Source organism: Vanessa cardui, chromosome 8 (assembly GCF_905220365.1).
Source record: "Vanessa cardui chromosome 8, ilVanCard2.1, whole genome shotgun sequence".
NCBI classification, from domain to species: Eukaryota; Metazoa; Arthropoda; class Insecta; order Lepidoptera; family Nymphalidae; genus Vanessa; species Vanessa cardui.
In genome coordinates, this window is record NC_061130.1 from 15,387,136 (window position 1) to 15,402,931 (window position 15,796).

At 42.6% G+C, this 15,796-nt stretch overlaps 1 protein-coding gene across 3 annotated transcripts in view; it reads left to right on the top strand.

Annotated features, from left to right (window-relative positions):
* The window catches only part of LOC124531850 (silk gland factor 3-like), a 60,523-nt gene extending 45,893 nt beyond the window's left edge, over positions 1–14,630 (top strand). The window contains exons 1-8 of one of the 3 annotated variants that reach the window (XM_047106404.1): positions 5,722–5,892; positions 9,344–9,391; positions 12,176–12,318; positions 12,467–12,556; positions 12,641–12,722; positions 12,881–13,186; positions 13,273–13,658; positions 13,764–14,630. In XM_047106404.1, coding sequence (XP_046962360.1) covers positions 5,838–5,892; positions 9,344–9,391; positions 12,176–12,318; positions 12,467–12,556; positions 12,641–12,722; positions 12,881–13,186; positions 13,273–13,658; positions 13,764–13,994 — 1,341 coding nt within the window. In that variant the 5' untranslated portion in view covers positions 5,722–5,837 and the 3' untranslated portion in view covers positions 13,995–14,630. Of the gene's footprint in view, positions 1–5,721; positions 5,893–9,343; positions 9,392–12,175; positions 12,319–12,466; positions 12,557–12,640; positions 12,723–12,880; positions 13,187–13,272; positions 13,659–13,763 lie in introns of those variants that run through there. The other 2 variants (XM_047106402.1, XM_047106403.1) reach the window with 2 other exon arrangements.
* Positions 14,631–15,796: the final 1,166 nt, after the last annotated feature.

The window sequence follows — 15,796 nt, forward strand, 5'->3', positions numbered from 1 at the left end:
GAGCCACTTCGCCACTCCGCCTCGCCCGCGGACAACTCGCTCGCGTCCGCCGCGCTCCTGCGATCGGAAACGGCGAAAAGTATGCTATTGTATTTCATATTTATTCTTCAAGTGTAAATATTTGGTTCATGTTATTGCCGACTCGACAGCGCGACATCGCGGCGATCACTGAAGGCGGATAAACTCCAACATGTGACGATTTTACATAAACGTTCAATAGAACCAGCGCGTTATCGATTAAAGTTTAAATTAATTTTATTGCGCTATATATTTCACTTAACGACCGCTTTGACGCGTCCGCTGGTAGTTGTTATTCGTTCTGGAAGAGGGACGGGTTGAGACGTAATGACAGTAGATCGCGCGGTGATCGGCGGCACGTGCGCCTAATGCGCCTGCATCGCCCGCGTCGCCGGCCTCGATCATACATCATCGCGTTTTAAATTAAACCCGTCACGCGCGACGGAGACGCAATTCACAAATGATGTCGCGCTCTATAAATCAGATCAACCCTTTCGCGGCGAGCGGGCCCCCGAGGCCGCGACCAATCCCGGCGCGGCGCCTATGTAGATGTATGTAGATGGGGCATTTACATAAATTTACATTCGTCGTACGCGTAGCCGGGCGGGCCGCTACACATGCGCCCCTGCGCGCTCCCACCTGATATGAGTTGAATCGTTTTTTAAAGGGTTAACTATGTATCTGCTATTTAGGCGCTCATAAAAAGCCCATCGGTACCCTTTGTGTGGCTCTTATGTGTGTGTCATTTGAATATGTAAAGAACCCTTTTAAAGTATCTAATCGTACCTACCTAATTACCTATGTATCATTGAACGTGTTGGTTTGATTAAGAAATAGGTTTAACTCTGCACAGAGAGCGTATGGCGTGCTTAAGTTATTTTATAGAATGATACTCGAAAATCTAATTAGCAAAAAGGCAACAATCGATTATTATTTAACACGCGCGTATTGTTCCTGGCGCGTCGCGTCTCCGCTGCAGCTGCATCGGCTATTGATCAGCAGCCCCCCTCAGCCCCTGCAGGAGCCGCCTCGCATCTCCCGCTAATGAGCCAGAGCCGGCTAACTACGTCGCGTCGTATAGTTACACTGCGAGGACGTGTCGCTCCAGACTTCGATCGGAATCGCAACATGAGTCTTAGTAGTAGAGAGAAATATTCAGATTTTGTTTCGTTCGCTGCATCTCATTCACTTAGGTAACCTTAATACGAAGTGAAGAGACGGCATTGTTTACTTCGATTAGTGACGAGGCTTCATGCCTGTTGGTTCCCAATTGCCAGTGTGTGCGTCACTCAATTACCTATAACTATATTTTTAACGTTTTTAATTAAAGGTTAATTAATTGTATTTATTTATATAAAGGTCATATTAATGTTTTAAAAGGTTACAATATCATTCGAAAGCGTTAATATATTAATCCACACCTTATCAGAAGTTTTTATTGAAACTTAATTAATTACCTTTATTTTCCTTAGAGTAAGACTCCGGTTAGTTAATTATTGAGGGATACAAGTACTATCACATTTTAGTTGGATTGGGTAAATCACACTCATTTGTATTTGTAATAAAGTTTATATATAAGAGACATCCATAAGTATAACGTGACCCCCATTGTACAAACGGGAATACTACATAAATCTATTTACACTGTAACCCGGCACCGACGCTGTAAAAAGGCCGGGATAACAATAATAATAGTTTAAAGTAAATTCGGGAAGTTTAAAACGGTTGAGCGGCGAAGGGTTATCCCCCGGCGCGTGTTGACACGGCATGTACTAGTTAACGGGATTACGGGCACGCGCAACCCTTGCCGGCCGAGCGCGGCCGCGGCAGTCGACGCGAATTGAAAATGCAAATACGCCGCTAATCCAACATGGCCGCCGCCCCGCCCGCGCGCAATCAATAGCGGCCCGCTGCCTACTGCTCGCCGCTACTCACTCGCAGATTCATTACGATTGCACTCTCGCGATAACATTCTCTCGCCGCTCCCTTGCACTCGATACATTCTGATGAGATTTAACAAAAGAAACGCGCCGCTGACGACAAATCAATTCCAATCTACTAATGTGCCGATATATATGCTTGCCGAACGTTCTCCTCGCTCGACGATATCGTTACACTGTTAGGAGCGCATGTGGCTTTGCCGTGCGCTTCGTTTAAAGATAACGAATATTTATAACGTGACTGATTCAATAATTCATGATTCGCGGCGCAAAAAACTGACCTATCGCAAGCGTGCCTTCGCCTGCTTTCACTGACGAGTAACGACCGGCTTCACTTGGAAACCATTATTATGTTTCCCGGATTAAATACATTCAGAAGTATTCTACTTTTTATTGCGAGACAAACGTGTGTTTGTCATAAATACTTTAATTCACTACTTTAAATCAATCATTCAGTATATTTCTTATTTTCCTAGAAATTAAAAATACATCTTGTTTAAAATTTCTAAAACGGGTTGTAAAATTCACCGCAGCGGTCCCCGGGGAGGGCATCGATCCTGCCACTGAGACTGCGGGACAGGACAGTATTTCGGTTGGGCCAGATCAGTCCCGCGGAGTGTGAGTTCCATTGCTATTAACCGACACTTACTTTTCTTCCCCTGCAATTGAAACTTGGGACATACGTATAAGTTTATTTTATAAAGACTTCAGCTGTAATTACAAGTACATGTGGCATACATAAGCCTATTACGTGTGGTCTTATTTTAATTTATCATAATCGTTATCCACTTAAAACTAGACTGTTTATTGATAACCGTTACAAGGTACCTTCGAAATTAGTTATCAGAGTGATAAACCGAATCAACACTCAATACTAACGGGGAATGGAAGAGAACGCTGGCCGGTCCGGGTTCGGGGCTGTAGATATTTACGAGGTACACAACGACCTAACCTACGTTGATAGAATATTGTTAATGAATTAAAAATAATGTATGAGTCCGAAGAATGGGCGACGTAGCTCATAGCTATATATGTATGGTGTGGCGTAGTCAAAGTAATGTTTTTCGAAACGTAGGCAATTTAGAGTTAAAGATAATTAACCTTGACACGACGACTAAAATACTATGTCGCCGACCGGACTGCGCCGAAGTGATTAGACGAGGTAATTATAAAAAGGCATTTTGTTAACTATCGTCAGATTCGTGTCGTGTCACGAAATAATAAACGCGTCAGCTCGTGCAGGAAGGGATTACATCGAGTAACTGAGACATACATAGTAATTTAAATATCGGTGTGTCAAAGCACAAACGTATTTGAGTTGTTGGATCGCTGTCGCAACGGGTATTTCCAACTTAAAAATAACAAATGTTTGCGTACAACGTGTCGTCATGTGTGCGCTCAACTTGAAAATTGCTTTATAAAAACATTCGCCTCGTAATCGCTTCAATCGATTTGAAGTATATTTCAAATTAATAAACGAATGATGTTTTATTTACAACGAAATGTTTTTTCATATGTTAATGGTTTTAAATGTCACCGGCGCTAATGTCACGCACGGAGCCCTCCGCGGCGTCTCGGCGGCCGGCGCTGATTCTTATCCGCTTCGTACTTTACGAGCGTTCGTCGTTTCTCTTCGAGAAGGTGCCAACGAGTCTCACACTCTCACACGATTGCACCGTCCGCGCTATTTTAGCATAACTTACTGTTGATTATATTTTCAATAGCAATGTTCGATCGGCCGCCGACGCGTCACGTACGTATCTATTGTAAGGCAGTCCGTGTAATTTATTTCTTGTGCAACACTCGCGTTGTAAATCTTATAAAGGGTCAGTTGACACAGAACGGTGTCGCGGACGCCGAAGGTCAGCAGATGTAGGCGACGCTTATTGAGCTAATAAAATATGTAGACGCCGCGGGGATGACTGAATCCGGCCCGAACCCCTTTTATCGCACACTCATACATGCCTATTACTTTGTAATACAAGATGTTTCGCACAACACCCAAACTGTGATACTTGCGTAGAGACTGAGGTGGTTTATGATTTCGATATTGTCAATACCTTATCAATGAAGTACATTACGTGTGTAAGTCACGGCGACTTGACACATGAATTCCATCACTCCGGAACGCCGAACACGTCATGTTTAATTGAATGTTACAAAATAAAACTCACCAATTTGAAATCAATGTGTTACATACTGACTTAAACCCTAAACAGTCGAATTAACATTGTTATTGGGTTAGATTAGGCTAAACCAAGCAAAAGTTGAAACATAAAAAATGAAAACCATAAATTCTTGTTCTCATAAAAAAAAATCACAAAATTAGTTATGTATTTATTATGCGCCGCGCGAACCTAATAAAATTCATTTAGAAAGAAACAACTAGCACGGCTCTCGCCGCCCACCCTCACTTGATATTTTAATATCCAATCTGCGATGATATTACTCACATTATGGCACACGAACAACCCTTGCTTTACTGTTGCGTGTTTAATTAAAGCTCGGTGTATGTGGGGGCGAAACAAGTGTCTCGTAGCACCAAACTACGCACGTAGCGCTCACGTAGCACTAGTGCATGTGATTGTTCTACTGATATTATTACTGTATGCTAATTGACCACTTCACTGCTACGACACTGACCCATAAAGCTACGCCTCGTCGGGGCCAGAACGTCCGTCCCCGAGCCTCGCGCCCCGAAATAATATTCATTGTATTCGCAACCGCTTTCGTAAACATAGTTTGTTCAGCTTTCAAAGAGCCGTTATTGAGCTCTACAAAGGTCGAATCTCTTATTCAAAGTAGCAATATCTTGGCGCCTAAACAAACAGCGGCCACATTACGTAAATGCATTCCAATAGCGATGCATGAGCGGAAAGTGGTTCAAAGCGAAGTAGCCAGGAGCTGAGTGGCGCGGGGGCGGCGGAGGAGCGGACGCGAACGTTTGATCGACGAACATGTTTACGCACATTAGCATCACAAAGATGTCAGCCTCGCCGATGGGCGCTAAGTCTGGAAGTGTCCGAAACTCTAGCCGAACGTCGACGGAAAGAAATTAATTTAATGTTCTTCGTTGCAATCTTAGTCCTCGATATTTCATAATTTGTTTTATAACGTGATCGGGTAATGAATAGTTTAAAGTTTACTTTTAGTTCATCTTATTACGATTAATCCACATAATGTTACAGAAATGTAATCGAACTCAACGAAACTCAAATTCGTCGTGTGAATTTCGATAAACACATTTCAATGTCTTCGCCCACGCACGAGCTCACCTCGTATGTCACCCGACTGCGTCCAACTCGAAAGTCATTAATTGTCGAAGCGAGGAAACGACTTCTGAAATGTTTTAACTGTTGCCTGTTGTGCTGTTGCGCTCTGCAACAATAGCTCGCGCGACAATAGGCCGACGTTGTTTGAGTTTTTTGTCTTCGGCAATTTGTGGAGAGCAGCGGAGGATCCGTTCGGCACACGCGGCTCAACCGATTCCAACGTGCTTTTTTCGATCAAACCCGATATCGGAATTCGCGCATCGGTTAGCCGAACCCGTCGCTCCCCTTTCCTAAAAAATTAAACAGCTTTTAAACTCGCATCACGTACGAAAAAAATCATCTCAGGTAATCGAAATAATGGCGAGGCGCGCGAAAAAAATGCGCTAAGGGCGGAAAAAGAAACGGATTCGTACAAAAAAGTTAAAATTTTTAATTCGGCGGAGCGCGACGCGCGGGGCGGGGCGGGGCACCTCGGCGCGGACGAGCGCCGCCGCCCGGCGCCGTCGCAGTCTCGCGCAGACCTCCGCCGAGAGCGACCAGCGACCGCTCAGTTCTGTCGTGCTTGTGCGCGTATCGCGTATCGCGAGTGCAGCTCCGACCGGCGACCATGGTGTTACAGGCTTGCGTGCGCGCTTCCGCGCGCTCCTTCTGTGCGTCCTATCGTAAGTAGCTTTGCTTGTTCGCGGATTGCATCGTTGATGTTTATTACATCACTAGTTCGATACTATAAACATACTTTACGTGATAAATCTGATCTGCAACTACATAAAATACAAGTGATGTACTTCACATTCAATAACATTCTTATTTTATTACTTATTATATTACGTTAGATTATTTGGATTTCTTGGCCTGTTATTATTTAGATATAGTATAAGTATTTTCTATTTCATTGAGCTCACGTTCACGGATCTCGTTAATAAATAAATTATGAAGTTTACAAAGATTGATATAACGACTCATTCATCAACGTTTCATTATTTACAAACAACTCTTTAAAAAAGAGTAACTACTGAGTGTCTTGCCGGTACTTCTCGGTAGAACCTACTTTTTGAAACGATGGTCGCTTCACTTAATATAAAAAATATATATATTAAATGACGATTCAAAAGTGCTTGTAAAGCCTACTCGAATAAAGTATATTTTGATTTTGATTTGATTTTGATTGCTGAAATCCTTAAAATTTAAAGTCTACTAAAGCTTAGAATCATTTTTTTTTTGGAAATGGTTTAATACTGAAATTGTCAGAGCGAAATAAAAACAAACGGTTGTTAATATAATTATGTTCAAATACGATTTGGGGCTCCAACCGTAGCACCGCTTTTGAGTTAGTAGAGGCTTTCTCTGCTTGGTACAGAGCTTCCAATGATTATCCACAAGATTAAAATTTATAAGTCTGTAATTTATAAGAACTTTATTAATTCAATTAAATTAAAGATTCATGCGATAAGACTTCAAAAATTAGAGAACTTTATTTCATTTCAATATTATATGAACTTATATGTTCCACACATGTTGACTTTTTAAATTATTCAGGAGAGCGTTAAAAGTACTTTAGGATGACTGAAAGCAGCTATTAACAGTAATTATTTGGTAATAGTTCAGTCATACTAAAGATCTTATTGCATATTGGTATATTCGTAATAAAATAACAATCGCCTACGACGTTTTAAAATACGAATTGGAAGACTCACACGTCAGCGCGCTCCACGGCTATAAAAACTTACTCTTTTTTCGTCTCAACGTAATATTAGAAGGATATAGAATGGAAAAGGATTTCTCAATCCGCCAATGTAAAAAATAGACAACTGCGAGAGTTTTTTTGGCGATTAAAAAATATATTCCCTTTCGATACACCCCCGCGATTTCTGCGACTGTGCGCGATCTGAGGAAAAAATGCGATGACGTTTCAATAAGAGACCAATACAATGCTGCGCCTTTTTAATGTTTTTTTGACGTAGATCGCTTTTTTTTATTGCCGTCGATCCCTCGTCTCCGGCTCGCGGATATTTGAATAGAGCCTTCGTGATGTACAGGCGCTGACGTAAATCCTTTTTAGCTGGGACAGTAACTTGCTTGGATTATCCACAGGTACTGATCGCTCCCACGATTGAACCGCCTTGTTCAACAATGAAACAAGTCTTCTAGTACAAGTATTTTTACCAGAAAATGATGTTTAGCGAATCATTTACTTTAGCTCACAAAATGAGTGAGTGATCGACATGAGTATTCTACTGAAATTATTTCCGGTTCGTGATAAGATTCTAAATACAAAGCTTTGCCACTGATTTTGAAAGCTTCCTATCTGAGGCTAATCTTCCTTAGAGAGAGGACACACACATCATAGCAAAGTTAATATTTCATTACAGTAGAAAATTGAAGGCATTTAAAATAAGAGATTTTCATATTAATTATTCAATTATTAGTAACTCAGTTTATAAACAACCCAAATATAAATTACATAAAAAATAAATAAAATATAATACATGAAAAAGAAGAGATTGTATAGAATAATGTTCTAGAAATAAAGTGATTTATATGATTTTCACAAAGGTTTCGGGTTCTGCAAAGGCTTTTGCGTGTGTCGTGAATAGAAGCGATGCTGTTAAATTGACGCAAAAGCCTGTTGTATTATAGAATCAATGTGCTGACTATTTTGAAGTTATTAAAACTCCTGAAACGATTAAATCGATGACTTAATATCTGTATTATAAAGGTTAATTCAGACATTTTAAAATTGAGAGCAGTATACATTTCTGACATCACTTACTCTAGTAATTCAATGACTTATAAAATAATATTTGAAATAAATGGAATTATATTCTGTCTGTTCGCGGGAATATTATTAAATTATTGATTCGATTTTGAAAACAATTACACTCGAAAATAGTGTTATTACTACTAGAATTATAATATAAACTATCAGTAGTATCGAATCTCCAGAGTTATTTCTTCGTCTGAAGCCAGTACAGCCTCGGTCATCTAATGCTTAATTTGAAGAACTTCTAAAATTTATTTATTATAACCGCCTGGCATATGAGCTGTCAATAAGTTCTATTGTGTAGTTAATAGTACTTAATATTAATGAAATATATTAGACAATAATAAAATTACATATTTAATTACTAATGATTTATGATTTCCGTTTTGCTGTATAAGTTGTCGAGCATGTAGCGTTCGATAATGAGCTATTCGGAAAGTCTCAAGTTGCAGAGTGGGATATTAAATAGCTTCCAACTTAACTGCGGCCTTGAGATTATCCTCAGCCGTGCGGTGTGCGGTCAGCCCGTACTGCTTCCACCGGTTATCCGATTAATTAGCTTAATTAGGTAATCTCGTTAGCCGCTGACACTGACGCGCTACACGCGCCGAGTCAGCGCGCACGGGCAGGGCTTAATACTGCTACTTGTTTTAGTCTCATTATCCGCTCTGCGGTACTTCCAAAAACATTTTATGCCGATGTAGTCATAAGGGTGACCCCATATTATATTGTCGAATAAAATCCGCAAGTAACTCGATTGTAAAATCGAAAAAAAAAATTATGCTATTTAAGAAATTCGTATAAAACGAAGTTTATCGACACATGTATGGAGTAACATGTGCATGTGATATTTAGTCATACGGAGCATCGACAACGCTAATCCCGCGATTACCGAGCGCCTGAAGACGCGTGTCCCGGCCGGCGGATTACGAGACGGCTCGCACATTCTGCCCGGCGCTCACTCCGACGAACACTCACGACTAGGAAATATAAAATGTTATTTATATCACAAATCACAATCGAACAATATATAATTTCTAAGTAAAACCTGATTGCTTTTAGTTTGAATGAAAAATGTGATTTGTAAAGACTTAATAATTTGGGTACTTGTCGTTTTTTGTGAAATAGATTCTGAAAATTAATATTCTTAGATATAAGGCAATAAAATTTTACAATGTGGATTACTTTATTTGTTGCAAATGAACGGTTTTGTTTTATACAAGTTAACTGAAATAAATTAAATTAATGAAAAAAACTGAATACAACGCTTGAAAGTATTTGGTTGCAGCCGCCGTATCGATCGCGGTGCTATATTTTACGACCGACTAATATTAAGTTGTTGTTTGTTTCAGAAGAGTCGGGAGATCTCATCAAGTCGCCCTCGCCGCCTCCCAGCCATGGTGAGCATACAATGTAGCCATTATATATTTGCGTCATACACGGTAGCCTGGTCGACACTTACCACTTACCGACGTAATTTTATTTAATTAGGATCTTTAGCGAAGAATAGGTACACATCACAAGCTTACAATAAAATGTCAGTCACCTCATTCAACTTAAAATGTTAAAAATAACTTAGATTGAACTCAGCACAAATTGTTATTATAGAGCAGCTAAACGTAATAAATCTCTCAAATAAGTAGTAAAACTTCTACAAGTAATAACAATAGATCACACAAGTTACAAATAGGACCTTTCCTAGTCAAACGAATACTCCTGAGCGCCTATTTATAGTACTGCTCATGTTTGAGTACAGTGTACACAGCATACCGCACCGCAGTGATGGCGACCCGACCATCGTCATCGGGAACGGGTTTGCCGATTGACTGAAACCGCATCGACTTTAGTTGTGTCTCTGACTTTACTCGTTACTATAATAGTATTTTATTTGCGTATTTACCGAGCTCGCAGCTCATGAATGTTCGGCGATTTGATTTCATATAATATAGATATACATATACTATGTACACACCATCTCTGAACTTTGAAGTTCAAGTATAAAAGTTTTTATTAAGCTTACTGAAGTGTACCTGTCCGCTCCGTTAACACAAATTGAATATTTCAATAGTTTATGTTGCGTTAAAGGTCAGCAAGATTTATATTAATGAACGAAACATCTGACTGAAGTCAGGCGTCGCGTCGAGTGTACCTAATTTAGTAAATTGTAGTTGATTTATAATTATTATGAAAGTCGTTTAAATAAATTGTATTCTATATGGAGTTAGATGCTTAAAATTAATGATATGTGGTTTACAAGAGACACGCTCTTATCAAAGAAATAATGGGTAATTAAAGTGTAATAAAATAACACGCATTGCTTTATTTGCCAGTGCATGAATAAAACATAACTAAGTAACAAAAGCATTGAAGCGTACGAGAGTTCGATCATTAATAATTCTTTATAAATATAAAAAGAGAGCTACTTGCTCCCTAATCTTTGACTTACAACAAAAGTACAATACTCTCGTAATAAAACGTAAGGTGCACTCGCAAGGGTTGAGTCACGTCGGCTCGGCATTGAAAGCGAACGGGTTGACGCCGGAGCTGCGCACGCGCCGAGGCGGGATTAGCCCCGGCTCGCGCACCTCGGCGCACGTTCTGCGACAAAAAACGGCGCACCTTCACCCTTTGACGACTGACGACCCGCCGAGAGGAAGCGATACATCTTGATAGCGCCGGGGGAAGAGAAACTGAAGAGAGTGACAATGCACGTCAAAATACATCACAATATTACAACAAACGACAGTTTATGTAGAGCTACTAAAACAAAGGACACGCAGAAGGAGCCGTAATCATACCGACCCATGCTATTATAAAAACTTTAGTAATTTGCAAAAACGCTGCTTTGTATAAATAATTATGTATCAAATATACATTACAATATTTTATAGCATTAATCAGTACTAGCCGCTGACGTATCATGTATTGAAAAGTATTAATTACGATGAAATTATTTCAACTTGCTTTAGAAACTAGTATATCGTTTTTCCATAAAATAAATAAATAATTTGTGAATAGCAGTGATAACAATTGATATGATTTAAAAATGTATTTAAACTGTTGAAATATCGATTAATGTAATTTGATACGTAAGACGTACATAATGTACACATGTATCGCACCGCTCGGCGAGGGCGGCGGGCGGGGTGAGCGGGCGCCCGCTCGGCAGCATTTACATCCAATATCCGGTTGCGATCGAGAGCCGATCGAGATCCCGCACCCTACTGTATTATACTTTCACAGTAGTTTTTAGACTAGAAACGATCCATTTTCTTCGTTCATTATCCTTCATTCTTTCGTTTATTTACAGTAGTATACATTCCACAGCTGGGTTAAGACTTCTTTACTTTTTTGAACAAGAACGATTAGAGCCTTTTCCGCGCAGCTTCAATGAGGGTTTTAAATGCATTCGAGTTCGATCCCGACATCATCCGCTGAGCGCGAGTTAGATTATAAACACAAATGCAGTGGCGCTAGCCCGAGCTGCTGTGACGACACAATACGCACAAACTTCCGTTAAGAATCACTCGGTCTGACCACCGGACCATCTCGGCTCAAATAAAACGAAGACCAATTTGAAATTTATACGAGACTCATTTATACCTTAACCAATGATACATTATTTGCAAACATTATTAGTCGAAATCATTACTTTGAAAATTCGTAATTAAAAAAAAAAACAATTGACATTTAGTAACGCATTATCGTCGATTTGAGTATTCGATGCTCGGAGCACTGTGCGAGCGCGCCGGTAGAGCCATCTGTTTGAGCAACTCTCGGAGGAAAACTCAAACTTGGATGCTATAAATTGAGCGTGCGTCTGATTTACAACCTGAGAGACCCTATTTCCCTTTACACGACGTAAACGCCACGAATAAGAGCTCACTAAATATTTAGTTTTGCCAATATCAGTAAGTTTGTCAGTATTCAATTTAGTCACTAGCCAATGATGCTAGTTTTAAATATTTAAATTTATGATGACATCAATTTAAATATTCAAAACTAATTAATTGTAAAACTCATCAATCTATCAATCACTTCATACAAATAATTGAAATTGCTGCTACGTACAATACAATTGTAACAGTTTTGATTTGGGTTTCCTTCAGACCCGATTGTAACTTCACATAGAACTGAAGAGGAAAAAATATTCAAAACTAAAATTGTTCATGTTGTATTTTCAGATGGTTCAGCGAGTGGCGAGGGCGAAGGCGAGGGCGAGACGAGCGGAGACGAGCGCGCGTCGCTGGCGCTGCCCATGGCGCGCGCGCCCGCGCCGCACGCCGCCGCCGTCTCCGCCGCGTCGGCCGCCACCGCCGCCGTGCTTGTAAGTATAACTGACCCACCCATACTAACACTTGCATCCAATTTTTTTTAATATAAATATTACATTAAGAAAATACTTTAAATATGCCTGGATTAATTTAAAAGAATTAAAAAAAAAAGACAAAGCTAATTTCCTCACCTTTCCGCAGAGTGCGGCAGGCGCCGGCAACGCTTTAGCTCAGTTGCAGCATTTACTGCTGACCCAACACGGCGCACATTCTTTACTTCTACACACACAAGTAAGTCGGCTATACATGTCTCCGCTGTATGTACTGTAAGGGGTAAAGGAAAGTCTTACGATGGGCATTATTTTATCCCCTTAGGTTCAGCAAGCCGTAGCGCAGGCTGCAGCGCAGCAGCTGCAACAACTGCAAGCGCGAGCCAACGCCGGACAGCCCACTGTTGGTAAGGCATTTTATGTTTTGACCTATTCCGGTACTGATTAAGGAGTTCTATCCATTTATATTTTCTATTTAGACAACGGAGAATTTACACACGATGCCTTTTTTTATAATGATATATTATATTGAGAATATTTAATAACATAAAATGTCATTACACAGATACGAGGTCACCGTCTCCTCGCGGCTCTCCCCCCGGCGCCGCCGCGTTCCTCACGCCGCACACGCCGGGCCCGGGCCGCGCGCGCTCCCCGCACGGCCACCACCACGCGCACGTGCACGCGCACTCCCACACTCACGCGCACGCGCTGCACGTGCACTCCCCGCACTCGCAGACGCAGGCCGGGCACTCGCCGCTGCACGCGCACGCGCACAAGCCGCGCGCGCTCGACCCGGCCGACGACACGGCTGACCTCGAGGAGCTCGAACACTTCGCCAAGACTTTCAAACAGCGCAGGATCAAACTCGGTGAGGACGCTAGCACCCAGCTACGGCACCGACTCCTTTACCGCGTGTCCCTCCGCACGACGTCTAATCGCTGCCATCGTTCGCAGGTTTCACGCAGGGCGATGTCGGCCTCGCCATGGGTAAACTGTACGGGAACGACTTCTCCCAGACGACCATCTCGCGCTTCGAGGCGCTAAATCTCAGCTTCAAGAACATGTGCAAACTGAAGCCGCTCCTGCAAAAGTGGCTGGAAGACGCGGACTCGTCGCTGAGCGGCGGCGGGGGCGGAGCGTCGCTGGGCGCCGGGCTGGCCGAGGCCGTCGGCCGCCGCCGCAAGAAGAGGACCTCCATCGAGTCCGGCGTGCGCGTCGCGCTCGAGAAGGCCTTCCTGCACAACCCCAAGCCCACCAGCGAGGAGATCGCCGCGCTCGCCGACTCGCTCTGCATGGAGAAGGAGGTCGTGCGCGTCTGGTTCTGCAATCGTAGGCAGAAGGTGCGTCTCTTTCGGTTCCGTCCGACCCACCGATACGTGACGTAGATCACGACGGCGGAAATTCTCGCGATGCGTTAACTAACCGGAGTCCCGCGCTATTTCCAGGAGAAGCGCATAAACCCTCCGGCGGGCGAGGCGGGCGGCGCGTCGTCGCCGGGCGGAGGCGGCTCGCTGCTCCCGCTGTCGCACCCCCTGCACGCGCTGCCGGCGCACGCGCACGTGCTGCCGGCGCACGCGCACGCGCACGCGCACGGGCCGGCGGCGGCCGCTCACGCCGCGCTGCAGGCGGCCGCGCTGCAGCCGCTGGCGCTGCTGGCGCGCCCGCCGCGCGACTGACCGACACATATCTTGTAAATACCGCCGCCCTGTACAGACTCAGTGTACATACAGACTTAGTCCGCCGCGCGTCGCGCGCCCGCGCCCGGGCGGCGCGACGGCGCTCGCCGGCGGCGCCGTGACTCGCCGAGACGTAGCTGGGCGTGAGGGTCGCGGGGCAGCTCCCGTGGAAGGATCGTGATGGAAGAAGAAAATCCAATTTATTAAATATTCAGAAAGTGACGATGTACGTTCACGTTTACGGCGCTCCCTCTGGTACGGGATGTCAATAATACTTTGTCGTTTGACCGGACGAGCGTCGCGTAAACCAGCAATATTGAGAGGGTTGTTCTAAAAGTACCGTTCGTAACGAATGACCAGCTTCCGTTTCCTGACCGGTGGAGGTAGGAAGGCCCAGACGGGCCCCGCCCCGGACCCAGCCCAGCTACGCCTGCAGCGACTGACAGGCCGCGCGACGCGTCTAGCTGTAAGAGATAGCGTAGCGCATTAGCTCGTAAGTTTATATTATAATGTGAATTCTATTTATGTGAGGCGGTCTCCGCCGTGTACAGAACCCATATCACTTAGCGCATAACGCGTATGTAAGGTGGATGTGTAGAAAACTATCTATATGTTGTAATAAAACATGATAGATGACGATGTCTTTCATTCGTGCCCTGTCCCTCGCGGCGTCCACTCGTTGAGTAAATATTGTAACGGCATGTACTGCAAATTTCACTGATACAGGATAAGGTCTAGTAGTCGTTTAAATAGAGTCCAAATTGCCACTCACATTATTCAGGTCGAATAACTAATTAATATCGTTAGAAAACATAAATAAATAACACGCCATAAACTCGGCCACTTTTGTCTTGTATAAACGATGTGAACCACTGGTCTCGCTACCGAGCTCCCGTGGCGGTACGCATAGGTTCGCGTCGGTGGCTGCACTCGATGCGACCGACTACAGTCTGTGTGTGACATCAGAATCATATGCACTTTTTAAAATGTTCAGGTTTTAAAATTTTTAAATATTATTGTAAAACGTCCTGTGATAACAATCAATATAAAAATTGTCGACAAAATCATTGTCGATGTTTTCGTGCGTGTAAGATGTCTGCTATCTAAAGAATAACGTCTGCAAGTCTTTGACACAGATGGGCGATGTCTCAGTAGCTCTGTATGATAGATATTTATTAGGGTTAGTGTTAAAATAAAGTTAATAAAGGTATATTTAATAAAACAATATTATACTGATTGATTTTTCCTTATTATAACCTCTACCTTTTAATTATTCCCTTCAGCAGGGTGGTTAAGTTAACAATGAAAGAGGCAAAATGGTCGAGAAAATGTACGTGAAACATCAAAATTTAAGATTATTGGGAAAAAGTACAATGGGAAGATGTGATATTTTTATTTTTGTGTTTATTGTAAAGAACTCCGTATAGAATAGAATAGAATTCAAAATATCAGTTTAAATTATCGCGCGAAAACGGATCTATATTTCGTAGAACGTCACTCCTGTCTGTCACTGGGCCACTAATCGTACCTTGACAAACCCAACTTCCATTTTAATTTATTTTATGATATAGTGTGGCTGACGAGTATATGCGCCACCTGATGGTAAGTGGTCACCATCACCCATAGACCATGACGCTGTAAGAAATATTACGATTCCTTACATCGTCAATGTGCCACCAACCTTGGGAACTAAGATGTCATGTCCCTTGTGCCTGTAGATACACCGGCTCACTCACCGTTCAAACCGGAATACAACAATACTGTGTACTGTTTTTTGGCGGTATAACAACTGATGAGTGGGT